Source organism: Macrosteles quadrilineatus, unplaced genomic scaffold (genome assembly GCF_028750875.1).
Source record: "Macrosteles quadrilineatus isolate MER2022 unplaced genomic scaffold, UCM_ALF_1.0 Scaffold_8__2_contigs__length_117827958, whole genome shotgun sequence".
Lineage (NCBI taxonomy): Eukaryota > Metazoa > Arthropoda > Insecta > Hemiptera > Cicadellidae > Macrosteles > Macrosteles quadrilineatus.
In genome coordinates, this window is record NW_026542601.1 from 35,966,693 (window position 1) to 35,992,582 (window position 25,890).

A 25,890-nucleotide genomic window follows, 5' to 3' on the forward strand; every position below is an offset into this window, starting at 1 on the left:
GTGACATTTTTAAGGAGACATTTTAGTGTAAATCCGATCAGGCAAATGGAAATTCGCTTAGTCAGCAGGTTTGCTGCGGCGGGGGTATTTTCCATTGCAATAAGTGATCAGTCAGGCTCAGCTCAGGCTGTAAACGCTTGTCTTATTCACACATCTTACATCTTACCCACTTAGGCAACAATAAAATCTAGTTTTTTTAAGTTCAACGTTCAATTATAACATCTTCACCTTCAATAATGCGTATCTTAATGCGTATTCGTGGTGGATTAGTGTGAAATGTATACTTCTATACGTATAATTTAACCTACCCCTACCATCTATGATCAATGTATATTTAAATTCTTGCTTTTCCTCAGAATCTGTAAATATTACACAGCTGATAGCAAACTACAGGATACAACGATACAACCTAACCCTAACCTACTAGTAACAGATCCAATTCCCCTTCCCCATCCAAATTGTCAATAATTAATTCAATTGTCAAAATAATCTGCTTAAACTTGAAAGTGCTTGTTAGTTGTTAGAAAAGTCAACGGTTTAACGGATTGAGTATTATTTGTTTGTTTGGGTTTATTTATGACAACAGTAAAAAAAATATGGATTTGTCAATTTCTGCCAGTTTTGAGTAGCCTAGCTTAGATTCTTCAATTTGTCTAAACTTTATATTAGTCCAAGCATAGTCCAAGGTAGGTCTCATTTCCAGCAATTCAAAAACAAAAAGTTAAATTAGGGTTAGTTTATTTTGAATATTTGATTTCGGATAGGCTAGGCCTATCCTATTGAAGGTTAACCTTACCTAACCAACCAAACGATATATCGATCGATATTTTCATTCTGTTGTTTGTGCCAACAGATATGGACCCCTTTAAATGTCCTAAATAATAGAAAAACACATTACTTAAAAGTAAATATAACAAAAATGCACTTTTTTGTGCAAAATTTTTAGCACTTTTTGCTATTTTAAGGCGCTTTTGCCCCTAAAGTGCTGAATGTAGCTAAAAAGTTTTCAAAAATAGGCCAAATAAGTTAATGAGAAGAAACATTAGGCTACACAATTTTTTTTTCAAAATTCGTTAGAAGCCAATAAAGTAAACAAATACCACTAAGTTAGGCCTAATTCTATTTCAATAGGGAATAAATGTGATATTTGTAAGGAGATATTTTAGTGTAAATCCAATCAGGCAAATGGCAATTTGCCTATTCTACAGGTTTGGTGCGGCTGGGGGTATTTATGGATTTACAGTTAAGCTAAAGCTACATTTTCAGAAAATGGAAGACGAAGCAGTTGTTAACAACCCGACCAATACGCTGCAATCCAAGCAATCTACATGCTCAGACATAACTGAAATCTCTTCAATGACCGAAGATGAAACCAATCACTTTCAAACTGTTGTTTCTTTCATCAAGAGGGATTTAGTGGCTGCAGACTTGAAATGGAGCTTATTTGTAGCCGCCAGTCAGAGTTACAAGCATGACTCCTGTCTACGACCGTATCCACCGATGTTTGTCAAAGATGGAAACAAAGATTTTGGTGGTTTGGTAAGTTTCTTAATTCCATTTTTAACTTAACTACTGTCGATTAGGCAGCTACATTTTTTAAACAGGCCTAGTTGAAGACTGTTTTTACACCCCAAAAAGACTGTTTTTTAGAATAATCCACCCAGAAGACAGAATTATTATTAACTTATCTCGACCATTTGAAGTCTTGGCCAAGTCCCGCTCCCACACTTCAAACGGCATCGAACATGAGAAGCACTTTCTTATATTATATTTTCCTCTGTGTTTGTTGCCTGAGTTGTTGTAGGTAAGTGTAAGATTTTTGAGTCACCCTATGCATTTTTCCACCTTGTGTGGCATCTTCAGGGATCTTCTTAATTTATCTCCTTACCACTAACACTAAGTTATAGTCTATTACTGTACCCTATTAAAAAAGATATTTGACACACACACGGTCACTAGTTTTGCAGTCAAGCCATTTTATCAATTATCAATTAATTGAGATACTGATGTCACCTAGAGCTTAATTTGGAACCGCGTCTCGTTGTACCGCCGTCTTGTTGTCCGTACGTCTGTTGTACCTCGGACCTAGGGACAACCAGTGGTAGGTTAGATGGGGGCCTACCCAACAAGTTGTACCTTGCAGATTTTTAAGAGGTACAACTAGACGTAGGTACAACTAGACATGTATGCCACCGTCAAGTTGTATCGCCCAGCTAATATGGATGGGTCTAGTTGTACCTATGTCTAGTTGTACCTACGTCTACTTGTGCCTTGTAGTCTATGTCTAGTTGTATCTCCCCTTCGATTTATCACCTTTTTAAATGGTTACTGAATGAGTAGGCCTACATAGTTTTAATGATATACCCTTATTTAAATCAGAAACTTCGTGTTCCGTGTCAATTGGGAAGCTTTGAAAAATTATTTTGTATTTATTCAACTTATTATTTTTTTTTCAACTTAGAATCGGTGATTAAAATGTTATTTAGGATACTAAACATTATCATGCAATTTCATACAATTGTTACAACCATCTTTACATTTGTAGTGCAAGTTTACTTTGTTCAACTATCTTACATATAAGTTTTCTTGTAGGAAATCAAGTCATAAAACAAATATTAGTAAAATATTTTTTCGGATAACTATCGTTGAATGTTTTTGTTTTAAGTTGTTAAATTAATCGAGCTCTGCGAATTGTTTACTGGAATCTGCCCTGTAAAATACAATAAGAAAATTGAATCAAATAAATAAAATCAAAAGCAACTTATCATAAAAAAAAAACAATAATTACAGCATTGCATAATTTGTGGAAATGAATAGGGGGACATAGGCGAAGCCTGTGCGTGGGGAACGAGTTGACATCAGTCATTAATTAATTGGCATAGTCTTATAACCTAATTAGGACCTACCTCTATAATATTATTCAATTCAATTCAATTCAATATTTCTTTATTCATTGAAGCACAAAGTACATGAATAGTGTCATTCTCTTAAATGTTTTTATATTACAATGTTATATTCTATGGATACAAAGTTCTTAAAATCTAACATAAGTTTATACAAATTACAAATGAATGCTCCTTCTAAAAAATTTAAAGTTCATCAAGGGAATACAATACCTTGTTGATGAGAAATGTTTTAAGACCCCTCTTAAATTCGACCATGCTTTTTGCCGATTTAATTTCATTTGGAATTTTGTTGTAAAATTTGGAGCCGGTATAACTTGGTTTTTTACTGTAAAGTTCTAATCTGTGGCGGTTTAGAGCAATGTTGGTTTTGTTTCTGGTATTGTAGTGGTGGTGTTCACCAGTTAACGCCAATTGAGAAAATCTGTTTTTAACATATAGAACTGTTTCATAGATGTACAATCCATATACTGTCATTATTTTTAATGATCTAAAATGCTCTTTTGAAGTTCTCGAGTCAAGGTCCAAAATAATTCTTATAGCTCGTTTTTGTAATTTTAGGATTGTTTCTAAGTTATTGATAGATGTAGCGCCATACAGAGATATTCCAAAAGAAATAACAGAATGTATGTACGAAAAGTATATTGATTTTAATGTTACTTGATCAAGAAGATTTTTTAATCTAGTTAATGCAAATAGACCAGATACAGTTTTTTTTATTACTTTGTTTGCGTGAGAATTCCAAGTTAAATTTTTGTCAATTTCAAATCCTAAGAATCTAATATTTTCTAATTCTTCAATAGGTTTCTGATTAATTTCTAGTGAAGGATTAATTGAAAGTCTTGTCTGACGGGTCTCAAAATTTATGAACTTTGTTTTATCTGGATTCAAAAGTAACTGATTGTTTTGGAAAAAATTTGAAAGTATATCTAGATTAGCATTAGCTGTCTTTTCAATTTCCTCTTCAGAATTAGCGGTAACTGTAAGATTTACATCGTCTGCATAAAGGTAAAGTTTGCTAGATTTAGTCAGCCCTGGTAGGTTTGTAACATAGCAAATGAATAGAAGGGGACCCAAGATGGATCCCTGTGGTACACCATGTTTAATAGTTATAATTTTTGACTTGTGAGTAATTTTCATTTGATTATTGAATTGGATAGTTTCTACAAATTGTTTTCTATTACAAATGTATGATTCTAGCCATTGAAGAGATTTATTTTTTACTCCGATGCTTGACAATTTATTTAAAAGTAGATTGTGGTTTATAGAGTCAAATGCCTTGGTTAAATCCATGAAAATGCCAAGAGCCTTTTGTTTTGCATCTAAACAATCAATAACTGATTCTAAAAACTCTGTAGCAGCTGTCACAACTGATCTACCACTTCGAAATCCATGTTGACAGTCCTCAAAAAGGTGATTACTTTCCAGGAAGCTATATAAACGGTTGTACATGGCTTTCTCAAATATTTTGGACATGGCCGGAAGCAGAGCAATTGGACGGTAGTTTGATAATTCATATCTATCTCCTTTTTTGAATAGTGGAATTAATTTAGAAATTTTTAGTTTATTAGGAAAAATGCCTGATACAAAGGAAGAATTTACTAAATGAGCTATAGGTTTTCTGAGGGGTAATTTTGCTTTTTTGATGAGCACCACAGGGACCTCATCATAGCCGGTGCTAAATGAGTTTTTAAGATGACTTATTATTTCGTCAATCTCTTTCTCATCAACAGGTATACAATGAAAACCTGGAATTATATAATCTGACTCAACTACTTTTACACTGTCCTTTACATCCCCAACAAGTGAATCCAAATTAGGAACAATGTTTGTGTCAACCAAATCAGTAAAATAATTGTTAAATGAATTACATATAACATAAGGGTCTGAACAACATTGATTGTTAATATGAACACTAGTAATGTGGTTATCTGCTTTTGCCTTACCGACTTCAGAGTTAATAATTTGCCAGCTGGTTTTGTTCATGTTACTTGAGTTGTTTATTTTATTTTGATAATAATTTCTAAACATTTTATTCTTCTGTCTTAGTTGTTTGTACATGGTTTTGCTTTTTAACATTCTAGCATTGTTAGCAAACTCAATAATTGATTGTTTTTCAATCTTTAGCTCTTCAGTAAACCACCTGCTTCTATGTCTATATTTTCTACATAATTTCTTAGGAAAACACAACTCAAAATAATACATAAAAGTTTGGTGAAATACATCATACTTTGACTCAACTAGAGCAAAAAATACATTAAGCCAAGTTTCAAGGCTAAGAACTTCAATAAAGTGATCTATATTTGCAGTGCTAAAGTTCCTAGAATATTCAAGATATACAGCATTATCAGGACTATCATTTTTACTATTTATTACAAAGAGTTGACCATCATGGTCTGACAGCTGAGTATTGAAACCAATTACATCGAAATAGGCATTATTTATATTAGTAAAAATATTATCTATGGTGCTTTTTGTTGTTTCAGTAATTCTTGTCGGAAAATTAACAACTGACTGGAAACCATTTGCAAGAACAACATTGTTAAGTTTATTTCTATTACCATCCTCAAAATTCATCATGTTGATATTTATATCACCCATTAATACTATGTGTTGGTATTTTTGAGAAAGTATTCCCAACAAAATATTTATTTTATCAATAAATTCTACTTCAGTTTTTTTAATAGGATTTCTATATAGGCCAACTAACAAAAATTTAGATTTTTTGGGCGGTAGTATCTTTTGAAATTCTACTAAACAACATTCAAATGTTGTTTCAGATAATAGATGATTTATTTCTTCTAAAATGATTTCTTTTGATTTAATAAAAGTTTTTGATAAAATGATTACCCCCCCCCCACCACGGCTGTTACTGCGAGCAAAATGTGCACTTAGGTTGTACCCTTTAATATTAATTCTCTCTATGGATGTTTGAGTCAGTTTGTGCTCACTCAACACGACTACATTTGGATCTATTTCAGCTAATGTTATCTCTAATGAATCAACATTTGATTTAAAACCCCTTATATTTTGGTGAAAAATACTGAATTCATTTATCTTAGTTTTATCAATATCATGTGATGGTTTATTGTGATGGTTGTCTAACTTATTACTAAAAAATTACTATTAATACTAGAATTTAACAGGTTGTTGATAGTAACAGGACTACTACTTCCTACACTGACATGTGATTCACTTTTGGAGCTTTTGCTTTCACTCAACACATCTGAGATCATGGAACTTTTATCATTATTGCAAGCACTCACAGACTCTTCATTTTTTTCAAGAGACAGTTGATGTTGAGATGATGGCTGAGTAGGAGGCGTTAACTGTTGTGTGAGAGTTGGGGGTTGGTCTGCAGTAGTTGGATGCTGTGATGTATCATATGGTGCCTTCAGGTTGGGTTGTGTCATACGATCTAGCTGTTTTTTTCCCAGGTACTTGAAGCTGTTTTTGTATGTTACAATAATGATTGAAGCGCCGGTATTTTGCTGGAATTTTTTAATATTTTCAGCAAAATGAGCAGGTGTAATCCGGTCCCGGAAGCAGCCCATCGGTGAACAGATGAGTGTTTTTAGCTTTTTTGTTTTAAAATCTTCTGTTAGTTGTGAAAAAGCGGCATCATACAAGCTGTTATATTGCGGTATATAACAGTGGCCTGTAACGCCTGTAGACAATTGTATAATCCACTACTATAAAGTTACGTAGTGCATTATAATTATTATATGCACTTTCTTAGAAGAAAAAAAAACGTCCAATTATCCTTTGAATGATTCATGGAAAACTGTGAGATCACGGAAATTGGAAAAAAAGTTTCAACCTGGAAATAAAAACATTTATCAAAATGTAAATAATGAAATTCAGAAGAAAACTAGAATTTCTAAACCAATTATTGGGAAAGCTGCAAGAAATGAAAGCCTAAACGTAATAAAGAGAATAAATTGGCTTTTTGTGTCAAGACTAGGCCCTGAAGTTTCTGCTGAAGATGTAAAGGCATTTGTTATAAACCTTTGCAATGGGAACGATGTAATTTGCGAGAAACTAGGGACTCATTACCCAACGTACTCGTCCTTCAAGATAGGAATACCAAGTGAATAGGTACTCAGAAATCTTGGCAAAATCTGAAGTTTGGCCTGAAGGTATTTTGGATAACAAATACTTACAAAAAAGGTCAGTGGCTTCCATTGATAGTCAAAAAAACTAGTGAGGCCTAGGCCTAGGCTAATGATCAAATCTAGGCAAGTAGGCCTACTTAGCATAGGTTTTGTTAATGTAAGATCTATTTTTAAGAAAATTGATTTTATGTGTAGCTGAAACTTGGCTTACAGATGAAAAGGTTAAGTGTTTTAAAATAGAGGGGTACAGAGTGGCTGCCACCTATTGTAGGGTGAACCAAGTTGGTGGAGGAGTACCGGTAATGATTTTGATAAATGACAAACCATTATTGAAGGCATCAAATATTGAATGTAAGAACTCGATAGCCTTAGAGGGAAAATTTGAATGCTGTGCATCACTGATTAGTTACAACATAGGTTTTAAATTTGTTGTCTTGACAATATATCGTCCACCTTATGAGAGTAACTTAGACAATTTTATTGAATAACTTGACGAAACAATGAGCATGTTGAGCTGTAAATTTGACCTTCCTGTTAACAGGGAATTTTTATATAAATTGTATGGAGGATAGATATAATATGAGAGCATTGAATGATGTTTTCTGTTCTTATGAACTTTCAAATTTAATTAAACATCCAACAAGAATAACAAATGAATCTAGTAGTTTACTAGACTACATTGTGGTTGACCCCAGAATAGAAGTCAGTAATACTGAAGTTAGACCTACATTTTAGTCCGACCATTGTTTTTTAATGATGTCTTTTAAAGTTAACAAAAATGAAACTATAAAAAGAAGTATATAGTTAAAAGGAAGATAAATCAATCATCTATTGATGCTTTTTGTATATACCTCAACTTAAAACTTAACCAAGATTTGGACATAAACAATAAACTATTTAGTATGGGAATAAGAAATACAGCTTTAGATTGGATAATGTCTTTTCTTCAAGATCGAACTCAAGTAGTTTCTATAAAATATACAGATTCAAACCAGACATCAAAATTTGTCAAGTCAAAAATTTCTCCTTCAATAAACACAGGTGTCCCAAGGTTCGAACCTCGGGCCTATAATTTTCCTGCTTTTTATTAACGACCTGCCATGCTCAGTGACAAAGGGTAACATTTGGCTCTTTACAGACGACATCAGTCAACTATTTACAGGAAAAATTATGAAAGAAGTAATTGATGAAGCTCAACAGGGAGTAAATGAGATTGTTTCATTGTGCAGCTCAAATGGATTAACACTAAATCAAAGCAAAACAAATGTTCTTCATTTTTACAATAGGAAAATTCCAAATTGTTCACCTTTACTCAAAATGAATAGAAATAGCCTCAAAATCAACCATAGTACCAAACATCTTGGAATTACAATTACAGAAAATTTGCACTGGACTAAACATATTGATAGTATGATAAAACGTTTGAAAGTTGTATTCTGCTTAGTAAGAAGACTCCAAAACATAGTTGATCAAGAAGTATTACTAAAAATATACTATCGGTGCTTTCAGAGTGTAATAGCCTATGGTGTACTCTTTTGGCGAAATAGCCCTGATGCAAAGAGAGTTTTTATCCTACAGAATAGAATTGTTAGAACAATTTATAAGCAACATTACTTAACACCATGTGTACCTTTTTAATTCACTGCAAATTTTACCCTTTCCGTATCTTTACATATTTGAAGCAGCAGTAACAGTTAAGAAATCTCCCCAATGCTTTATTCAAAATTGCAACGTCTAATACGACATTAATACGAGGCAGAAGAAAAATTTACATGTACCTCAGATTAATTCAACTTTAGCAAGAAATAGCCCTCACTATCAGTGTGTAAACATTTTTAATAGACTACCAAAAGAAAAATTGAAGAATATATTAACGGAATCACCATTATATAAAATTGTAGACTTTATGGCAGGTCCATAAATATAAAGAGGAAAAAAATAAAAAACAAAAAAAAAACTGACGTCCACGGCGCAGCAGCGCTTCCAGTGGCAACACTTCAAGTATTAAGTAAGTAAGTTATTTCTAGGGAGCCAAAACAGATAGGCTTAGGCAACTAAGCATTATTAGAATTATTCTAAAATTAAAAAATGTAATTAGTAGCCAACAGGATTTATAAAATGATTAAAATAATAACATTGGGACATCAATTTCATCAAATGCTTCTCTGATCTTTCGCTTCATTTCTTCCAAGCTGTCTGACTTTGTTAGCATAATCCCGATATTTAACAAATCCCCAAACAAAAAAATCGCAAGGGTTAATGTCTGGCGATCTCAGTGGCCAAGGTATGGGCCCGTCACGACCAATCCAACGATTTGTTAACAAAATGTTACTGTTTTGTGTGTCTTCATCCCACAACAATGTAAGAAGGTACTGCTTATCAAAACAGTTGATTATAAAAATTGTTGAGTTTTCCTAACAAATAATGAAAACTAGAAGTTTCTACCTCTGTTAATACAGTACTGTTCAATGAAATGGCGACCATACATAGTAGGTATTTTAAGCCAAGTATGAATGGAGATGAGTGTAGAATGACAGGATGTGTGAGACAAAGCTAAAAATCAATCAGTTTTTATATAAACACCTGTATATGAACAAGCAAATTACAAAAATTAACTTTTTATGCATAAGAATAGCCTAACATAGTCATTTGCAATTTTTTTAATTCTTGCCATGACAAATATTTTACAAAACACTTCAATTTAGCCTACTAAATTACAAGGTGATAAATCTGGGTCCCCCTACTGGCCATAGGTATAACTTGATGTAGGTACAACTGGACGTAGGTACAACTAGTCTTAGGTACAACTAGACGCAGACGTAGATGTAAAACTAGACAGTGGTGTACCCGACAAGTTGTACCTGCAGATTTTTAATAGGCACAACTAGACGTAGAGACAAGTAGACGCATGCGCCACCGTTAAGTTGTATCTACAGATTTTGGACGAGGTACAACTAGACGCTTGTCGCCAAAATGCATCAGGTACAACTAGACGCCAGCACAAGTAGACGGCGACTCCTTAATTTTACCCAATGTCAGTGAAGAGTGAGTGTAGAATGAAGTAAGATAATCTTTATAGATTTTTTACTGGCTAAGATCAGCTGTTTCAGTTGCCAGGATCATTTATTTAAATGGTTGATCGGACCACGCGACGGAGTCATGGCGTGAGGTGGAAAGACGATCATGACGTGAAAGACAAGTACCTTTGGAAAGACAAGTCATGGAGGAAGAAAGACCTCCAATAATATTCATAATAATAATATTAAAATAAAATAAATATAAAATTCATATTAATAATAATATTTAAGTGTTTGCAAACCCGTATAATAAATGGTATTTAAAATTCCAGTCTTTTTTATTTTTTGTTTTTGAAGTTATGTTCAGTTAGGCTATTGTGTTAATCCTGATGCTAGGCTACTCGGTTTATATGCTAATCTTGACATGTAGCAGCTACCGTCTGTAAGAACTGGACAAGATTCGCCACTCATCGTACACTCATCTCCATTCAAATTTGGCTTAAAATACCTACCTTCATATGGTCGCCATTTCAGTTGAAAGTATTTACAGCATTAACTGGAATAGGAACTGAAATAGATTCAGTTTCCAGATCCAAAAACAAGGTGGTACTTGTGTTTCACAAATCAGAGGTTGGAAATATCTGTGGTACAGTAACCCTTTAAACAACATCATATGCAATTTTAATTTAACCTAATTAGACTAATTGGGAATACTACTGTTGATTCTATTGTAAAATGAATAGGCCTACTAGCATAACCTCCTCTAATACAAGGCCGTGGCGAGACAAAAGTGGCAACACCGCTGTCCCGCAACAGCTGTTGCACTAATTTATAATGAAGCGTCTGTGCAATGTTTATGTTATATTTGTTTGTTATTACCATAGCAACAGGCTGGCCGGTGCAAACCAACTCTGCAGGCGTTGATACCAGCCTACTAATTCATAAAGTCAATTGTTTCAAATGTATTTTTCCAGATGAATGCTATTGAGTCTATACCTGCTTTCCATCACCTAGAATCTTCTATCTTGGCAAAACCAGCCGTTCTACTTTTGTACTGGGTGTTGTTGGAACTTAAAGAACCTTCACTGTCAACCGTGAACCAATCAGAGGTAACCAAGAAGTTTTACTTTTTAAACCTACAAATGAATAATGCCTACCCTATGAATACTTTATTTTGGTTGGAAAACTCATAAAATTTAAAACACCTAGGGCGGAGCTTACTTCAAACAACTCTTTTAAGCCACACAGAGTACATAATTTACATGCAGATTCGGTATTATTAAATCTTATCTGGTGTTTAAAAAATAATGTTACAAAAAATGTTTACAAATACTAGTATTTAGTGTGAACAATCCAAAATCTTTTTGTCATTGGTTTATTTAATAGTAAAATGTGTTGAATTATAATTTTTTTTAAAATTTGTGTTTTAGCCCCTGGGCTGGATATAACTATAAATAGGTATCTACCTTCGTCTGCAGCTCAATTTGTGATGCAGGATTAACCTCTAGTTGGTACCCAGTTCAGAAAACGGCAATGTCAACCGGTACCAATGTGTGACAGGCCTTTTTAATCTTTGTATTTTTGTAAATGTAAAATGTTATTCATGTTGTGTGTTTTAACTATGACGACGCTACTTCAGCTGGATATTCCACGTCGGATGATGGCACTATAGCCTAATGCCAAAACGGCCGTAACACAAGCTACCACAAATTGAGCTGTAGACGAAGGAAAATACCTATTTTTAGTTATAATTTACGACTAAGATGTGAACATATACTGTGATGTATCCACAGGTAGATGAAGTTTTACAATTGGTCTCGTGTGAGCTGGCGCCTCCTCGTCCTTCGCTGGTAGTTAGGTTAAGTTACGAGGGGTCAGCAAGTGAGCGAAGATGGCAGAAGGAGGAGGAACGTCATGGTTCACTGTACGCTTTCCACGGCAGCCGAGTGGATAATTTCCACTCAATCCTCCATCATGGATTACAGCAGCATTTAACAAAGGTGGGTATAATGTGTTTACATTTAAAGCAACATAGGGTGTTAGTTGATTGAAGTCAATAATTTCCAGGGCAATTGCAATAGTTTAACTTAGAAATCAATGGCTTATGTGAAAGAGAATATATTTAGTGTCGGTCAACTTTGATGTGTGCACTATCAATAAAAGAAAATTTAGGTACACTTACAATTTTATCTGGAATAATCAATATGAACATCACTTTTTGCTGCAGCTACGTATTGGTAGTATTTGCTAAACTGAACATTATAATTCAGGTTACAAAAAAAAAAAACTACCTTGGTATGAGGGTGTTCAACTGTTCATAGAAAATCTTCATAAAGTTTTGAAAACCTTTTCTTTAATTTTGTGGTTGAACCTTAAAATAGCTAGAGCCAGTTAAAAGTTTAAACCTCTCATGAGACTTTGGATCAATAACAATTCCAGAACATCATTGTAATCTTCTGCAATCGCGGCTTGTAGCATATCATCAAAAGATTCCTACCCAAAAAAGCCAAAATAATTAAAACCTTGCAAGAAAAATAGGGAGAAAATGTTGACAATTTTTGGGTGCACAGATGGTTTAATATTTATGAATAAGTAGGCTTATATCATAAATAAATCATATATTATGTGGTGATTATATATTATTATATTACCGTATATATTATGTGACTTATATTATACTAGCAACAGAGCCCGTTGTGGTTAAATACAACGGTCTCAAGTAAAATAATGGTTGTGAAATCCATACACCACATTACTCACTAATATTAATGGTACAGATTAAGCATATAACATTAGAATTGCATACTTAACATAAGGAACTCACTTTAAACACAAATGCAAATTGTTAACAACAACATTTAATCAAAGAAAAATCAATTAAATAACAATATAACAATAAGCTGTTAAATTATTAACACATGTTTAATCTATATATGATTTTAATCTATATATATAAAATACTAGCTGGCCCGACAGACGTCGTCCTGTCCTATTGTGGTTTTATGTCACATGCTCGTTCATTTTCAAGATGAGCTCGTTTGCATGGCTCAATCACGTCCTGGTTGAAGTTCGTTCGCTACGCTCACTCACCTTTAGGTTGGAGCTCGTTCGCTGCGCTCACTTGCCTTCAGGTTAGCTCGTTCGCTACGCTAACTCGCCTCCAGGTTGAAGTTCGTTCGCTACGCTCACTCACCTTTTGGTTGCAAGTTAGCTGTTCTCATAAATTAAAAAAAAATATAGTGCTGCACCCTGTTGGTAAACCTATTAACTTTTTAATGCCATTGAACATCACAGAATCAAATTGTTTAGTTGAACCAGCTGTTAAGATTCTTTAATTCCATTTAAATATGAGTACTCATAAGGTTAACATGGGAAACTCCAGAGCCACTGGGGCGAAGCCCTTTTGACGGATCTGCACCAAACTTCACACAAACCATCCTTGAATAATGCTTAATAATGCCTGAAAGTTTCATTACAATCTGTCAAGCGGTTTCGGAGTCCATAAAGGACAAACATACACATATACAAATATACAAATATACAAATATACAAACATACAAACATACATTGGATTTTATATATATAGACAATGTATGTTTGTTTGTCCTTTATGAACTCCAAAACCGCTCGACAGATAGTAATGAAACTTTCAGGCATTATTAAGCATTATTCAAGGATGGTTTGTGTGAAGTTTGGTGCAGATCCGTCAAAGGGCTCCGCCCCAGTGGTTCTGGAGTTTCCCATGTTAACCTTATGAGTACTCATATTTAAATGGAATTAAAGAATCTTAACAGCTGGTTCAACTAATTAATTTGACTAGTGGTCGTCCTGTGGTCGAAACTCGACCAAAAATAATTAATGTACAGACTTCTCTATTTTCTCCCCACACTGTAAAAAACACATGTGATTGGAATTCCTTCCATTTGTTTTGATTTTCTGTTTACATTTCGTTGTTATTTCATCACCATCATGGCAACCCATATGGTCCATGTTAATTTTTTGAAGTTTTCAAATTCATTTTTTGTGCTTATTTGTTAGCCTATTTTAATTTTTAAAGGCATTCTGCACATCTACAGGATAATATCTTTCCAACAGTATGCGTAGATTTTCCCTGTGATGCACACGAGCTGAGAAAAAAGGTTTTAAAGAAACATGCTTGCCTATTAATATATAGATAGATAGATTCTGTGATGTCCAATAGCATTAAAAAGTTAATAGGTTTACCAACAGGGTGCGGCACTACTATTTTTTCAAATTTATTACAACAGCTAATTTGCAACCAAAAGGTGAGTGAGCGTAGCGAACAAACTTCAACCAGGACGTTATTGAGCCATGCAAGCGAGTTCATCTTGAAATGAACGAGCCCTTGACATAAAACCACATTAGGACAGGACGACGTCTGTCGGGCGAGCTAGTAAGGTAATAAATTTGAAAGAATAACAAACAAATAAGTACAGCTGAGGTTTTTTTAACATTAGGTATATGAAAAGTTCCCTTTAAAAAAGAATTACGACCTTAAATAGCAATTTAAGACATAATGGATAGTTTTGCGCAAGGTTTCTCGTCATGACGAACATTTTAAGTATATGGCTTATAATCATATACTGAGTGTGACTTATAGTTTTCTCAAAAGTTCATGGGTACTTTTGGCTTTATATATAGATGGATCCACCAATTTCCAGACAGGATAAGGAATCTGACTCAAGTTAGCTCATTACCATTGTCACATGAAGCGGTTAGAGACTTTGAAAATCTGAAGCTAGACATAGCCAATGCACTTATTACTCCAAGAGATGAACAAGAACTGTCGTGGTGGAAACAGATGCTTCAGATGTGGCTCTGAAGTCAAAATAATAGACCGATAGCTTTTTTCTCCAGGACTAAATAGATCTGAGAAATGATATCCCGCAGTTCAAAAGAAGCCGCTGCAATCGTTGAAGCCCTAAGAAAATGGAAACCATTCCTCATTGGGAGAGAATTCAAACTGCATACTGATCAGCAAGCTCTTTCGTTTGTGTTGAAGCCTGAAACACCTCCGATATTGACCTTGGACAGGGTGCCCCTTGAAACCTGTAGTGAAACCAAATACTTGGGCCTACACATTACGAAGAACCTTAATTGGGCAACACATGTCGATGCACATGACGAGCTAACCTGAAAACAAGTGAGCGCAGTGAATGATTTCCAACCCGAAGGTGTGTGAGCGTAGCGAACGAACTTCAACCAGGACGTGATTGAGCCATGCGAATACTTATGAATTTAAGCGGGGCAAAGCCCGCGGGTACAGCTAGTAATAAATAAAAGCCACATTTTGGTTACTCTTGTCTTTATGTACAACATATTACATATTTTACCAAATTTCTCTATAGGGAAGTAGCTATTACCGTAGGTCTCATGGTAAGACCTAGGCCCGGGACCGATTTACTTTTTCATTTTGATGTTGCCAGAGGCCAAAAACACAATTTGTTCAATTTTTTATATGTATATATATATATAGGCCTATCTACATATATATATATATATATATGTGTATGTGTGTGTGTGTCCGTCCGGACGTTAACCTAAGAAATTTTTGTCCGAATTTGATAAAATTTGGTTTGAAGATGTAAGGCGGGATAAACTTGAATGAGTTTGCGAACCAGCATGATCGGACCATGGGAACGGGGTTTTATGGGTTAAAAATGGGGTTTTCTAATTTTTTACCCTTATAACACCAAATTTAAATTTTTTTTCTCCAGACCTTTTTAAGAGTTTAAAAAAACAAATAATTTAGTATATCAAAGTCTTTTTGTACAGTGAATGGTTACGGGGAAAATTAAAAAAAAATTGGTAATTTAAAATTCCCATGTTATTCTTATGGAGAATATTGTAATATGTTGTAGTTGGCTTGTTTATGCATATATTTTGATCAAACTTGGCGGATATATTTATTTCATACTAAGCTATTGATATTTTAATAAAAAAAGCACACTTTATTAGTTTCCCTGTAGCAGCTAACCTAGGCACTCGTTAAACATAAATGTTAATTTAATAGATTAATTGAAAATCAATCCAGGAAAATGGAAATTCGCTTAGTCGGCAGGTTTGCTGTAGCGGGGGTATTTTATTCCTTCAGTGAATAATTCAATAAATCTTCTTAGTTAATCACTTTGTTTTTTGTTCATTTTTCATCTTTGGGAGTCTAAGTCACATTTGATTAGGTCACAATTGCATCCATTGAATCGCTGTGGTTTCACTTCCCCAGCTTGCCTATGCAGATTATGTGTAAAACTCCATCTATTACTGAGGGCCACTACAACGCACTGCCATTTCTTCTGTACCCAGGCTAAGTTGTCTGTCTGTTATTAACATTAACACGTCGAAAAATTCAAACGGCCATGAATATAATTTAATGTTTGAGTCAACCCATATAGTAATTGGCCAAGAAGTTTAGTTTTTACTGATGTTGTTGTTGTATTGTATGTTTTGATTTGTCCACAGAACGCCCTGTTTGGGCAGGGAGTGTACTTCTCCAGTGAGCTGCTGGTGTGTCTGCCCTACAGCAGGACAGGGTTGTTATGGAAGCACAGCTGTCTAGGGTCTGCTTGCAGCGTCGTTGCTATGTGTCAAATCATTGACCACCCAACCATTCTTTGCCAGAACGAACAAGGTAATCTGTTAGTTGGTTAAAACTAGTTGTTTCCAGTAAAGTACCTACAGTAAGTTTTGACCAAACTACCATCACTTGGCAGCACATCAGACTACTATCAATGACAATTATGTTGTGATTTGTATCCTGATGCTGCAACTTCTATTTTCCAGAATAGTGTTAGTTCTTATTCTTGTACTGTAGCCCTTGTTCAACTTTAGCTTTGCTCCAAAGGTTTAATACACTGGCCAAAGACAAGTAAATGACTCTGAGCCAAGGTAAAAATAGTCTCTTTTATATAAAAAACAACTTTTGTTAATTTACTTGGCCAAATATAATATCATGTAATTTCAATAACTATTTTTTTATCTTTCTTAAATTGTTTAGCTAGTGAAGAGAACAAGTCACGGGCTAGAGCGCAGGATAGCCTAGCTGGGGAGGTTCCTCACAAGCTGTACGTGGTGCCTAACAGTGACCTAATACAAGTGAGGTACTTGCTGGTGTACACAGAAAAGTCCAACTCCTCCCCCAGCCAAAGGTAGGTTGTTAGAGATGAATTGTTTAGCTAGTGAAGAGAACAAGTCACAGTCTAGAGCACAGGACAGCCTAGCTGAGGAGGTTCCTCACAAGCTGTACTTGGAGCCTAACAGTGACCTAATACAAGTGAGGTACTTGCTGGTGTACACAGAAAAGTCCAACTCCTCCCCCAGCCAAAGGTAGGTTGTTAGAGATGAATTGTTTAGCTAGTGAAGAGAACAAGTCACAGTCTAGAGCGCAGGATAGCCTAGCTGAGGAGGTTCCTCACAAGCTGTACGTGGTGCCTAACAGTGACCTAATACAAGTGAGGTACTTGCTGGTGTACACAGAAAAGTCCAACTCCTCCCCCAGCCAAAGGTAGGTTGTTAGAGATGAATTGTTTAGCTAGTGAAGAGAACAAGTCACGGGCTAGAGCGCAGGATAGCCTAGCTGGGGAGGTTCCTCACAAGCTGTACGTGGTGCCTAACAGTGACCTAATACAAGTGAGGTACTTGCTGGTGTACACAGAAAAGTCCAACTCCTCCCCCAGCCAAAGGTAGGTTGTTAGAGATGAATTGTTCAGGTAGTGAAGAGAACAAGTCACAGTCTAGAGCACAGGATAGCCTAGCTGGGGAGGTTCCTCACAAGCTGTACGTGGTGCCTAACAGTGACCTAATACAAGTGAGGTACTTGCTGGTGTACACAGAAAAGTCCAACTCCTCCCCCAGCCAAAGGTAGGTTGTTAGAGATGAATTGTTCAGGTAGTGAAGAGAACAAGTCACAGTCTAGAGCGCAGGATAGCCTAGCTGAGGAGGTTCCTCACAAGCTGTACGTGGTGCCTAACAGTGACCTAATACAAGTGAGGTACTTGCTGGTGTACACAGAAAAGTCCAACTCCTCCCCCAGCCAAAGGTAGGTTGTTAGAGATGAATTGTTCAGGTAGTGAAGAGAACAAGTCACAGTCTAGAGCGCAGGATAGCCTAGCTGAGGAGGTTCCTCACAAGCTGTACGTGGTGCCTAACAGTGACCTAATACAAGTGAGGTACTTGCTGGTGTACACAGAAAAGTCCAACTCCTCCCCCAGCCAAAGGTAGGTTGTTAGAGATGAATTGTTCAGGTAGTGAAGAGAACAAGTCACAGTCTAGAGCACAGGATAGCCTAGCTGAGGAGGTTCCTCACAAGCTGTACTTGGAGCCTAACAGTGACCTAATACAAGTGAGGTACTTGCTGGTGTACACAGAAAAGTCCAACTCCTCCCCCAGCCAAAGGTAGGTTGTTAGAGATGAATTGTTCAGGTAGTGAAGAGAACAAGTCACAGTCTAGAGCGCAGGATAGCCTAGCTGAGGAGGTTCCTCACAAGCTGTACGTGGTGCCTAACAGTGACCTAATACAAGTGAGGTACTTGCTGGTGTACACAGAAAAGTCCAACTCCTCCCCCAGCCAAAGGTAGGTTGTTAGAGATGAATTGTTCAGGTAGTGTATAGAACAAGTCACAGTCTAGAGCGCAGGACAGCCTAGCTGAGGAGGTTCCTCACAAGCTGTACGTGGTGCCTAACAGTGACCTAATACAAGTGAGGTACTTGCTGGTGTACACAGAAAAGTCCAACTCCTCCCCCAGCCAAAGGTAGGTTGTTAGAGATGAATTGTTCAGGTAGTGAAGAGAACAAGTCACAGTCTAGAGCACAGGATAGCCTAGCTGAGGAGCTGTACTTGGTGCCTAACAGTGACCTAATACAAGTGAGGTACTTGCTGGTGTACACAGAAAAGTCCAACTCCTCCCCCAGCCAAAGGTAGGTTGTTAGAGATGAATTGTTTAGCTAGTGAAGAGAACAAGTCACGGGCTAGAGCGCAGGATAGCCTAGCTGGGGAGGTTCCTCACAAGCTGTACGTGGTGCCTAACAGTGACCTAATACAAGTGAGGTACTTGCTGGTGTACACAGAAAAGTCCAACTCCTCCCCCAGCCAAAGGTAGGTTGTTAGAGATGAATTGTTCAGGTAGTGAAGAGAACAAGTCACAGTCTAGAGCACAGGATAGCCTAGCTGGGGAGGTTCCTCACAAGCTGTACGTGGTGCCTAACAGTGACCTAATACAAGTGAGGTACTTGCTGGTGTACACAGAAAAGTCCAACTCCTCCCCCAGCCAAAGGTAGGTTGTTAGAGATGAATTGTTCAGGTAGTGAAGAGAACAAGTCACAGTCTAGAGCGCAGGATAGCCTAGCTGAGGAGGTTCCTCACAAGCTGTACGTGGTGCCTAACAGTGACCTAATACAAGTGAGGTACTTGCTGGTGTACACAGAAAAGTCCAACTCCTCCCCCAGCCAAAGGTAGGTTGTTAGAGATGAATTGTTCAGGTAGTGAAGAGAACAAGTCACAGTCTAGAGCGCAGGATAGCCTAGCTGAGGAGGTTCCTCACAAGCTGTACGTGGTGCCTAACAGTGACCTAATACAAGTGAGGTACTTGCTGGTGTACACAGAAAAGTCCAACTCCTCCCCCAGCCAAAGGTAGGTTGTTAGAGATGAATTGTTCAGGTAGTGAAGAGAACAAGTCACAGTCTAGAGCACAGGATAGCCTAGCTGAGGAGGTTCCTCACAAGCTGTACTTGGAGCCTAACAGTGACCTAATACAAGTGAGGTACTTGCTGGTGTACACAGAAAAGTCCAACTCCTCCCCCAGCCAAAGGTAGGTTGTTAGAGATGAATTGTTCAGGTAGTGAAGAGAACAAGTCACAGTCTAGAGCGCAGGATAGCCTAGCTGAGGAGGTTCCTCACAAGCTGTACGTGGTGCCTAACAGTGACCTAATACAAGTGAGGTACTTGCTGGTGTACACAGAAAAGTCCAACTCCTCCCCCAGCCAAAGGTAGGTTGTTAGAGATGAATTGTTCAGGTAGTGTATAGAACAAGTCACAGTCTAGAGCGCAGGATAGCCTAGCTGAGGAGGTTCCTCACAAGCTGTACGTGGTGCCTAACAGTGACCTAATACAAGTGAGGTACTTGCTGGTGTACACAGAAAAGTCCAACTCCTCCCCCAGCCAAAGGTAGGTTGTTAGAGATGAATTGTTCAGGTAGTGAAGAGAACAAGTCACAGTCTAGAGCACAGGATAGCCTAGCTGAGGAGGTTCCTCACAAGCTGTACTTGGAGCCTAACACAGAACGTTCCAACTCTTTCCCCAGCCAAAGGTACTTTGTTGGAGATTATTTGTGTGTTGTTAGTCAAGTTTATGAACATTTTATATGGTCGCGCCCCACAATCATGAAATATCTTCATTGTCTTACAAGATCATAGCAAAATAAAATGTTCAGCGGTCAATGTGAAATCGTGAATGTCATCTGCAGTCATGGTAAAATTGTAGTGACCACATCAAAATCGTGAACTTCTTCCAAGGTTCCATTGTCATCAACTTTGTCTCTCGCAATCATGCTGAAATCGTGAGTTTTAAATTGCACAATCTTCGCAGACACAGTTTTGTTATCGATATGTGTAAGTCTATTAGAACAGTGTTTGGTAGTGAAAAATAAATTTAAAGTAAACTAAGTCTAGACTCTGCAGCCTTCTGTCCAAGACTCATCAGCCACTCAAAACCCCTAGGTTTATTCCAGCATCACTTTCTTTAATTTAGCAGTAAATATGTTTATAGTTATGTTACAATAAAAGACATAGTCAATGCAATATGTGAACTTTTCAACTTGTGTCCAAGAAAATATTTTTTCAGTAAGGTTTTATTTAATGAATAAAATAAAATAAATGCAAAATAAATGTTATGCAAAACTTAGGATTACTTCTATGGTTTAGCGTAAACACACCGTTTTACCAACCAATCATATTTTTTTGCAGATTAACCCAAAGAAACTCTGGCTTGCTGTCATGGCTGGGCCGACACAAGATGGCCGCCTCGTTGGCTACGTACGCTGTCGTACTTGTGGCCGTCGGACTTTCTAGGAGTCCCACCTTTCTAAGACTATGGCAAGACATTTGTCGAACAATCGGTATTCGATAATCATAAGCGTCGCTTTATATCCATTCCAAATTTACTTGTATATCCAATATTTGTGATAGTAGTTTTAGTTGAAATTCTTTGTTATTTGTATTACACTATTTTTTTTATGTTTATGTTCCTTATCGCTTTATTGAGTTTTGGAAAGATAGAAATCGATATACCAATCAAGATGCTAGGAATAAAAATTAAAATATCAAATATTAACTTTTCGCAAAGCTGAGCATAATGTTTACTGATACATCTATGTTGATTGGCTCAATATGAGGTGATCATAATAGATCGCAATAGATCATATTGCTAGCTACTTTTATCATCCAAAATCGGGATCCTATCTGTTCCACCTGGTTTGGTAAAGACTGTCTAAGTTAAGGTTTAACAGGGTATCTACTTTACTGTCATGCTAAAAACAGGCCAGTAATGATCTTAGACAAACTGTTTCAATTAATGTGATCAATAGAAACCGTGACCCAAAAATAAAACTACCTATTCTTCATTAAAAAAAACCACAATCTTTGCCTAGAGCCATTGCCCAAACTCAACTTTTTACTGCAGAATTATGCTTTGCAGTTGGGATCATTAAAACTTAATATCAAATTCTTTGTCAGAGACATAATCTTTTGTCTATGGTTTATATATTTTTTACATGTTGGGTATATAATAAAAATACAAGTGTGTGTAAATTATTTTTATAACATTTACAATATTTTATAATTTTTTACATATTTTTTGTGTCCCAGTGATAATCTTACATTAATGTGCATTACTAACTACTTTAATGCTAAAGTAACAAAATGAAAGTAAAGTAAAATGTAAAACATACTCATTTATACATTTTTATTTTAAAGGGAAACCAATTTCCTAATATTGAGTTTTCTCTTCAACGTACTCTGGAGAAGTCCTATCTCAGGACGAAATATCAGTGTTATGTTTTGTGTTCACCCCTGGTCTCGATAATTTTCTCAGGTAATTTAGCTGAACTATATTACTTTTCCAAAAATAGCTTTATATAGGCTATACTTTTTAATTCTCATGTATCAAATACAATGTTTATGCCTGGTTAACTTATTGTGTTGATAGCCTACTTTACTATTTTTAGAATTTGTTTCTTTTTTTTCAATTATAACTAAGTAGAATATTACATTTATAAGCTACTGCTTGTACTCCAGTACTACAACAAAATAGTTTATTGCTCACTTCAAATTTACTATAACACGAGAGAGAATCATTTCGCCAACATCAACATGATCAAATGTGATGTGGCCTTGACAAACATTAAAACTAGACAGATTTCACACTACCATTAAATATATATTTGTAAAAGTTAATAGTGAAACCAAAGACGTGATCTCAAAAAGCAAATAAGTGAAAAAAAACATGTAGATGGAAGTTTGAATAACTAAGATACATTTATATATTATTACGTGAATAATTATTATCTTTTATCAGTAGATTATTGTTTAGTAAATAATAGCATTAGATGTATTAAGGGATTATTGAAATATACTGTATAGTTTACTAGTATGAAAGACATTTGGTGCCTCATACAGGCAGTAAAATAATGATTGATTATTGTTTAGTTTTGTTGTAAATATAATGAAATTTAAAACTATTATTTTCAATTCAGAATCATTTTACCTCTCTCCTTTTAAAATTACTTGAATAAGATGTAGGATTGTATGCTTGGGTTTTTGGTAGAAATAACATCTTTATGATTCACTATATGAACATATAAATGTCCTAACTAAAGTACAAATTTTGATTTTAATATCCTTCAGCCATCTAATGAACACATAACTAACATACCTAGTGGTGGTATTTACGCCTACATAATTTGTCACAGAGCTTGTTTTTTACGTAATAATTGTAATGAAAATACAACTTTGAGTTCTTTTGAAATCCTATTTCCATGTTGACAAATAAGATTTGTTTAGTGTAGATTTAAGAATAGCAGTAATTTCTGAAATCATAACCCAACTTTTTCAAAACTAATTCAACCGCTTACTAAGACAGCAAAGCACATTGAGGCAAGCACAAAACCTGAATATCAATGCCGGGTGAAAATAAAATTAAGTTAATTAACTTGTGTTGTAGTCTAGTTTTGCTCCTGACTATGATTAGCAGTTTTGTTTTAGCTAGGATTACTTATTTAAAGCTCAATGGTCAAGGATAGGCCCCATTGTTACTGTGCCAGTGATGCAAATACCTCTAACCTCAACACCTCTAACAATCAACACAACCGACTACATACTATAATTGCATGTATATACAACTGTCCATTTTGAATTAAATGTAGTTTTTTTAGGCCAGCTTTAATCGTTTTCTCCAAGTACTAGGAATTGTAAATCACCAATTTATGCATTCCCTAAATTAGGTTAACCCTTTCACTATAGAAATCCTAATGCAGTAGAACCTCAATAACAAGACTATCACGGGGTTTATTAAATAAGACTTGTTATCACTTATCAAGGTTGACTCGTTATCAAGGTTCCACTACACTAAGTGGACATCTCATTTCCATGGTATTGTTGAATCAAACTCAGTTCATTATAGTTCAAGAAACAGCCATACAGACTCAATGTTTATTCAGTTTCTTTAAGCCAATGGTTCCACAGACAATATACAGGGATTATTAAAACACTTTGTAGTAAAACACACAATATTTAATTTACTAATAAATACTGTTCACACTAATAGTTATGCTAATTTACACTAAATCACAATGTTCGTTAAAATTATGAGTCTTTTGACAGCAGCATCTCGTAGAAAACTACTTAGAAGGCAGCTGTGGGGTCTTTGTACAATGTTCTGAAACAAATTTTGATAGTTGATTATATGGGAAAAACTGATATCTTTGTATACTACAGTTTATAAGTTGTCCTTTTTATACCTTTGAGCCACAGGGGTTATTCATTAATTTTATTTAATTATGCCCATTTTTTCAAATTTTCCACACCTTAAAAAGCCAAAAGTCCCAATTTTAATAGACAAACACCCAAATACGAGTAAGTACTGTTTTATAAAATACAATACTACCTACATCAAATAGCTATGCTGCCCTATGAACTTCTAATTTCCCAAGAATGTTGATTTTTATACACTCCTAAATCAGATTCCAACACTGTTCAAACCCCCTCACACTCCTTCCACCCTCAGATTACTACAACAGTCACGGAGGAAGATCCTAAGACAAGACCCTAAGTCTTGTGCTTGCCGCTCAGGCTCTTCCTTGCTTGTCACAAGTACATTGCCCTAGCACTTACATATGCGCACACACAACAGACGACGAGCGCAAGGTCATCCAAAAGAAAGTTTCCTCTGTACCTTCCTTCTCTGTGGTTACACAAGTTTGAGGTTATATCAGTGGTACCAACCTCTGAGCAGCGGGTGCAACTGTTGTTCAATACTGCAGTTCCTCCGTACCTTACTTCTCTGGGGTTACACTAATGGTTAAAAGACAAAGCAAGTTTGAGGTTATACCAGTGCTACCAACCTCTGAGCAGCGAGTGCAGCTGTTGTTCAGTACTGCAGTGTAGGAACCTGACGGGTTGCATCACCTGAAAAACTTCAACTACGCTGGGCTTGAGGTTGTAGAACAATAGAGGCTGGTTGCGGTAGACAAAGTCATCTATCAGAGACTTCACCCCCTGAAAAACACAACATGAAACAAATGAAAATAATCCTAAACACTTTCCATCATAATTAGTGAAGAAAAAAATTGTCACCATGTTTTGGGACCTACAATTTGATCCGGCCTCTGGTGAGAGAGTACCTTAAAGATTTGTACACCAACCCAGCCAAAGATGCATAGTTACAAAAGAAAACCCACACAGAGAACTGGAGAACTGCATAGTAGTCCAAATAAGAAACAAACAAATCCTCAAAGGACACCATTGTGTTCATTAGGTACGCCTATCCTCTAATAGTAGTAATTATTTTGCTAAGGGACTTTTTTTATTTCTCGTGTATTTTTAGCTGAAATTAATGAGGAATGAATTTTACATGAATGGGATGGTAGCTTTGTTACTGAAAAAGATCCGTTAGTTCTCCAGCCAGGACCATTTATTAAAACCCCTTTAAGGACAGCCAGGTTCAGTTTTGAAACATCAAAAAGGTAATGACTTTTATTGGGATTGAAGAAATCATCTTCTGATTACCAGGCAAACACTATAACCACTCAGGAGCCCAGCTATGTGTTTTGTGATACAAAAGTAGACACAACATTGGGCTTTCTTATACAGTAGGTACAGTGAGGTTAGGTTTACTCACCCTGGCTGCAGTGAAGTCAACACCCTGTACATGTCGACTGTCTATGACCACGGGAATACTGCTTGAGCCTTGCTTGACTCCTATCTTGCGCACAGTGCTGCGGACGTACTCGACTGAAGGAAAGACGAGACTGCGGTCTGGCGTAATCATCAGGTATTCACATCCCCAGTCAGTCTAGAGAAGAAACATACCGGCAAACCTTGTTATAACAAACATATTGTATGAGGAGCGGACTCAAAAGTCAACCGAAGCCTTGTTGAGCATATTAAAATTCAAGGCCAGTACTTGAGATAACCTCAAACTTTGGTTTTATCAATGCAGTGTGTCTACTACACTTTAAAACCCTAAATATCCTGGAAATTTCCCTGATATTTCTATTTTGATTTTTAAATAATTGAACTGTAGTAATAAATTGTCTGAGGTGTCTTTACAGAACTGAGATTTTCTTT

At 36.0% G+C, this 25,890-nt stretch overlaps 3 protein-coding genes across 3 annotated transcripts in view; 2 read left to right on the plus strand and 1 right to left on the minus strand.

Moving 5' to 3' along the window:
- Positions 1–446: 446 nt before the first annotated feature.
- On the plus strand, positions 447–17,205 carry LOC129000318 (protein mono-ADP-ribosyltransferase PARP16-like). The gene is made up of 6 exons (XM_054427280.1): positions 447–686; positions 1,267–1,539; positions 11,010–11,144; positions 11,829–12,035; positions 16,516–16,684; positions 17,051–17,205. Exons 2-6 carry the CDS (start codon positions 1,270–1,272, stop codon positions 17,203–17,205), a joined length of 936 nt encoding a protein of 311 aa, XP_054283255.1. The 5' UTR covers positions 447–686; positions 1,267–1,269.
- A 2,668-nt stretch (positions 17,206–19,873) lies between these two features.
- On the plus strand, positions 19,874–22,773 carry LOC129000319 (protein mono-ADP-ribosyltransferase PARP16-like). Its single transcript, XM_054427281.1, has 3 exons — positions 19,874–20,037; positions 20,093–20,215; positions 21,013–22,773. The coding sequence occupies exons 1-3, from the start codon at positions 19,874–19,876 to the stop codon at positions 21,173–21,175; spliced, it is 450 nt and encodes a 149-aa protein (XP_054283256.1). The 3' UTR covers positions 21,176–22,773.
- A 1,048-nt stretch (positions 22,774–23,821) lies between these two features.
- Positions 23,822–25,890, minus strand: part of LOC129001536 (sodium-independent sulfate anion transporter-like) — a 67,856-nt gene continuing 65,787 nt past the window's right edge. The window contains exons 14-16 of the mRNA XM_054428862.1: positions 25,442–25,615; positions 24,666–24,819; positions 23,822–23,980 (exon numbers count right to left, since the gene is read on the minus strand). Coding sequence (XP_054284837.1) covers positions 23,943–23,980; positions 24,666–24,819; positions 25,442–25,615 — 366 coding nt within the window. The 3' untranslated portion in view covers positions 23,822–23,942. The remainder of the gene's footprint in view (positions 23,981–24,665; positions 24,820–25,441; positions 25,616–25,890) is intronic.